The sequence below is a fragment of the Calidris pugnax genome, unplaced genomic scaffold, assembly GCF_001431845.1.
Source record: "Calidris pugnax isolate Ruff unplaced genomic scaffold, ASM143184v1 scaffold18, whole genome shotgun sequence".
NCBI lineage: Eukaryota > Metazoa > Chordata > Aves > Charadriiformes > Scolopacidae > Calidris > Calidris pugnax.
In genome coordinates this window covers 4,124,290-4,130,289 of record NW_015090812.1, presented here as the reverse complement: position 1 = coordinate 4,130,289, position 6,000 = coordinate 4,124,290, and the positions used below count along the sequence as shown (strand labels likewise).

The window sequence follows — 6,000 nt, the reverse complement described above, 5'->3', positions numbered from 1 at the left end:
GTTTGCGGCTGGGACTGGGTGTTTTTGGGAGCTAGAGATCTTCAGGAACTGTGTATAAAACAGGGGGGTCCTATAACCCCATGCACCTTGTTCTCTAGTGACTAACTAAAAAACTTCCTGAGTATCTTAAGTTTCATTCAGATTTCTTCAGGACAGAAACCTAAATTGAATCCAGAGGCACATTCATGTACACTAACAAGGTGCATCCAGGTCCAGGAGAAACAAGTAGAATGCATCCATATAGGCTTTGCGCTTAGCTCAAATCAGCCTCGGTGTGGTGCTAAACATGCCACTGCAATGGCACGGCATCCAGGGGTTTTCCTGTGTTTGCAGACCCTGCTGTGGCTGAGGAGAGGTACAGGGACATCAGGGTGCTCGATGCTCATGCAGGAGCACACCGCTGGGCTGCGGGGTCCTGGGACTGGGGCATCAGGTGCCTTGTTGGACCTGAGCTGCGTCCTGCATTTCTGGGCAGGTTGGTACAGGCCTTTCACTGTGAGTGACTGCTGGTTGTCCTCCTCCAGTATCATTTTTGTTGCTGCTTTTCTCTCTTTTCTCAGCTGCCATAGCAGCACTTTCCTTTGCAGTGGTTTCCCCTGCTGCCCTGTCTGGGTTTCCCTCCTGCTCCACCTCTGTACGAAGTGCCCAAGAGAGGCAGGGAGCTGTTGACTGGCCTCTGGGGATAACACTCTTGCATGACTCTCTTGATCCTCCAGGAGATCTGCCATTCAAGGGTTGTCTACAAATGTGGGACACTCTCATCGTACCCTCCTGATTCCATACAAGATGTTTGCCAAAGCCAGAAACTGTGAAGAGTTATAGCCAGTAGAGCTACAAAGGACACATAAATACACTGAGTGGCTGGGGCACTGGAGATCTGAGTTTATGCTGCTACTGTGTTTTCCCTGGTACTTTGACTGCTGGGTTCACACGTTGCCACCAAATTGTGCTTTAAAATATATATATTCATTGTGGTTGTATAACTTTGTGACCGTAAGGGGAACCGCAGTCCTGTGAACGCAGTAATGCCACTTCTGCAAATGCTGCCAAAGAATCGCCCCATTCAGCTTGGGGCCTGCTCTGTGGATTCTGATTATGCAGCTGGAAAATGTGGTATTTTCTTAACCTGCCACTGAATTTAGCATTTTTTTTTTCCTGTGTAACTTGCTATTTTGCTGAAGCCAGGTGCTTGACATTTTTCTGTCAGTCCTTTGAGGGGTGGGGGGGGAATGCCAAGAAATCTTCCAGCAGCTGCTTCTTGTTTCAGGCTGTTCCCTGGGGAGCAGCTAATTGGATTACTGGAGAGATGGGGCTTGGCACTGGCATACGTGGCATGAGGGAAGGTCCTCGACAGCACTGTGTGGGCACACCACTGCTGAGCAGATCCTGGTAGTAGGGAGAAGACATGAAAAAAAGAAAGTATCATCCTCAGTCACTGAGTGGTTTCAACCCAGTGTCAGCTGTTCAGTAACTTTGAGCTTTAAGTGAAGGGATATTTGCTAGACATCAACTGATACTCAGTTTGAGCGACCTATAGTGAATGGTGTCTGTTAATTTGCCTGGTGGTGAAAAACTTCTAGGCATCAGCAGCATTTCAGGTTTACTCCCCTGGCTTGAATGGGCACAGTACAGTTTCCTCGGCCTGCCATGTACCTGGCGTGGCATGTCTGCTGCTGCAGATGTGGTGTTGTGGGAGCTGGCCTGTGGGAACAGCTTGTCATTGGTGTGGGCATGATGTCCTTTTGCAGACTTCACTCTGGGACCTGCTGTAAGAACATCCTTTGGTCTTTTCACAAGAACTCTGTCCTGTGGCCAGGCTCAAGCCCTCTGGCATAGGTTGCAGGAGGCACAGCCAGTCACACCTGGACACTGCCAAGGGCAGCTAGGACATTTATTATCATTTGTTTCCATTTATATTACAAGAGCAAAGTTGATGTTACCATGGCATGGGCAGAAGGAAGGCTGGGAGATGCTGCAGGTCCAGCCAGGGGTGCAGCACTGGGAAGCCAGCCCATGGTGCCACCCCATGCTGGATGGCTTCTGGCACTTTCATTAAAAGTCTGCAGGCCCCTTGGTTTTCTTAATGTACACTTGGGCTGTTTTAATTTCACAGTTACTGAAATGTCACTGCTTTTTTTAAATCACTCGCAGGCATCTTAAGAATGTAATATTGGGATTTATCGAGCAGACTGATGATGTTAAGAAATGACAGTACACTTGTTTCCAGTTTTTAATGCTTTCTTGTAAAACTGAAAATATAAAACCAGCTGAGCAAATGAAGATCTTTATATACATGAGGTCTGTGATTAAAAAAATCCTTTTAGTTAAAAAAAAGGCAAAAAAAAAAGATAAGAATTGACCAATGAGTTAAATGAAAACTGATTAAAGGGAACAACATTCTCAAACTGAAACATACTTTTCAGAAAAAAAAACCCCTTCTTTACAAGTTTATTATATAACTTACATTTACACTTTACTGAGAGAACTTACAAAACAAGCTGCTTGAAATGCTCCTCATTCCCTTAAAGCATGAATTTCAAAGTGCCACAGCAAAGGAACAGTTTCCAATATTATCTTATACAGACTATTCATGTATAAAATGGTTTGGTAAATGTGAGGTGTTTATTTAAATGAGCACATATAGGGATACAGACTAAATAAAAGTACTTGAACAACACCTTCGTTATTACATACACAGTTATAGGTATAATAAAGGAAACAAGATCAGCACTGCCCTTAGGTATCTGTGTAGATGGAAGGAATGTGATTCAAGCAGTGATCAAAGCCACCATTTTGGAAGAATCCATTTTCATCAGTTCCGTTGGAGACCATGTCTTCAGATACACACTGTGCTTCAGAGATTGCATCATAGCCTGAAAGTGTGACAAGTTGCATGGACATGATTTAGTACCACAGTACATATAAGGAAGGAAGCATGGTTTGAGGCCTGGGTTTATACAGTACAGCACAGTGTTAATGAAAAGACAATAGGGTTTACCATCAAAGCCTTACCCAGGAGATACACAAACTAATCTCCATGGGCATTTGTGTCACAGTAGATGAAGCTCCCATTCATTTCTGCGGAAAGCTACCCATTTGCAAGTGCAGTGCAAGTATCAGCATATGACTCTCTTGGGACTTTACAGTCATTATCTGAATAGGATGTCAAAACAATGAGTGGGCAAGGATCCTAGTTAAGTGTGCACTAAAAGTGATGCAGTCCTCTTGTTTTCTGTGTTTTTCCTTTTAATGGCACTTACTTAGGAAAAATGTTCCATGTGCCTCCCAGCTGCTGTTAAGATCCAGAAGAAATCTGGATTCTGCATTTATTGGATCCGCACATACTGCAGAAGTGAGGTCTGTGGAAGCATGTCTGGGTCAGGTCAGGCTCACAGGACATGAGGAAGGAGCCATGCACCACGTTGTCCTCAGCCCACCATGCTGCTGGCTCCTCATCTGGCCGAGCTGGCTGGTGCTTGCCAGGCTACCAGAAAGACACTATGGTGAGGAATTTATTTCTCCTTCTCCTTTTACAATGCAAAACTTCCACAGCTGTTAGAACTGTCCCTGAGCTGTCTGTCCCTGTGGAAAGGAATAGGTTTGCCTCCTACCAGGTGCTTTGGCAGCTGGAGTGCCAGGGAGTCTGAAAAAAAGTTTATTGTATACCCCAAAGGACATGAAAATTTCCTGTTATGCCCCAATATAACCTGCTTTTGCAACTGACCAGTCAAGGCTCACATTCACATACTCATTTTACTGCAGTCCAGCTCTTCCCTTGCTTCCCCTCTGCTGTGTTCACCCCTTGCTGTGCCCTTCTCCTTTCTGCATTTGTCCCTACGCCCGCACTTCTCCTCACACCAACCATACCCTCCTTATCTGCCCCATGCCCCTGCTGTCTGCCCGGGGCTGTGTAACTTCCCAAGTTATCTTCAACAGTTTTCTAACCCACCCACTACCCCCTCCCTGAACTACTGCATGAAACATTGACCCCTTATGTCCATCCTTTAACATAGATACCCTCTTTTACCCTGTACCAACTGATTTGGGTTGGATCTTTAGAAAAGTGTCTCTCTGTGCACTCAGCCCACTGACCACAATTTTATTAATCAGCAGCAAAATTAAGTCAGCTGAGGCAACGCATGGAACAAGATTCTTCTAGTTAAGAACATGCCTGTAAACTAAGTGCCTGATGTAGAAAATAAATCTCTTAAAAATTGCATTCGTGTGAATTGCAAGTCAATGTGTGGGTGGCTGATCCTCATGGTTAAAGCACTGGGACCTGGCTCCACTCTCTGCTTGACAGAGGAGCTTTGTGGAGCCATTGGGAAATGACTGTTTTTCTGTGCCTCAGTTCCCCATCTGGAAAATGAGCTCTTCCTTCGCTTTAGTCTTTCTCTTATCTGTTCAGCGTGCCTAACTCTGCAGCAAAATGTGTCCAGATATGGCTGAATCAAACGCTGCACCAGGCTTAACTCAGGCCTTCTGGCCGTGCAGCACCATGCCACCACCAGTGATGACAGATCCTGTAGTCTCATACAGGCGGTCCTGATTTCAGAAAGAACCGTCAGCTTACTCCTTAGAATTTAATTATAGGTATTTTACTATGAGGTATGTTTTTATTATTTGAGACCAAATTATCTACTTATTTACATTTCTGCATTTTCCTATGACGTATTAATTTACTGTTAGTTTACAGGTCAAAGTCTGCTGTCTGCAGAAATTTGGCATGCAGCGTATGTCCAAAGTCTCTGGAAGATGAACTTGGCCTGTTTTTCTGCCCTGTGCTGTGTTGGTTCAAGTGGAGTGACCAGTATTTTGAGAAGTTTTGCGAGTGTTTATGTTATGCTAATTTCTGTTTGATGAGCCTGTATACAGGGTGGATACACAACCACAGATGGACAAAACCCAAGATAAGCATACACCCCAGAAATCATTATTAGATTCCAGATAGAGTAAACTATCCAAAGTCCTGAACAGAAAATAAAAATTTATTGACTGTTAATGTGATTCATGGAACAGCTGTTTGCCAGTCACATTTGGCATTCCTGTGAGATGAGATCTCATTTAATATTAATGGTGCTATAAAAGCCTAAAAAAAATTAATGCATAGCCTTGATGAATCTTGCAAACCTGAATGGTTCTATTTTACACACAAAAAGATGAGATAAGATTTATATATTTAATATATATTTATGTTTCAGCCTTTTAAGTATTTGCATACCTCAATAACCACTCTAAAAACAAAAATATTACACAGAAACATTTCATAATAGTTTAGCCCCAGACAGGAAAATCAACTGTTGTTGAAGTTGGTGTCTTGCCATAGTATTATTCTTTGCTCCTACAATTTCTTTTGGAAAGTTTATTTAGTCTGTTCTTTAAATATTGCAGGCTGTCAATCTAAACTTGAAATTTGATGTTAACATGAAAAAACTATGTTTTAGCAACATCAAACATGAATAATACAAAATAATTCAAAGTTGAAGTTGAAACTTCATCTTAGGGTTTTCCCTTGTGTTTGTTACTGATGCATAGACCTTCTAGTATGGAACAACAGACAAATACATGCGCACTCTCTCTGAACAGTCTCCTTTAATACAAAGCAAACAGGAAAGTCAACTCTAATTTTGTGGTCTGACTCCGGCCCCATTTCAAAAAGCATTTAAACATATGTTTTCACTATTGTCCTTAACCAAGATGCCCTCCTGAATTCAGACATGAAGAAAAATTTCTTGGAGATCTGTAAGTAAAGATTGCAGTAAATGGTAGTGTGTCATGGCTCTGACAATACTCACATTTTGTTTGATTTCAGTAATTCTGACAATTCTTAATTGTGGTTTTAAAAGTAGGAAAGAATGTTTTATAAAAATGAATACTTAAATATTGAAGTATTGTAGTAATCTAGCTACAGTAACTTGTTGCAAATTTTACATTATGCAAATATGTAGCTAAATGGGAGAATACAATTGCCATAAATGTGCAACACCACAAACACAAAGA

The 6,000-nt window shown here is 42.4% G+C and overlaps 1 protein-coding gene across 4 annotated transcripts in view; it reads right to left on the bottom strand.

The window, feature by feature from the left end:
* Window positions 1-2,271: 2,271 nt before the first annotated feature.
* Window positions 2,272-6,000, bottom strand: part of GLIS1 (GLIS family zinc finger 1) — a 202,573-nt gene continuing 198,844 nt past the window's right edge. For all 4 annotated transcript variants that reach the window (XM_014938918.1, XM_014938920.1, XM_014938919.1 and 1 more), the window contains exon 10: window positions 2,272-2,873. In XM_014938918.1, coding sequence (XP_014794404.1) covers window positions 2,737-2,873 — 137 coding nt within the window. In that variant the 3' untranslated portion in view covers window positions 2,272-2,736. The remainder of the gene's footprint in view (window positions 2,874-6,000) is intronic.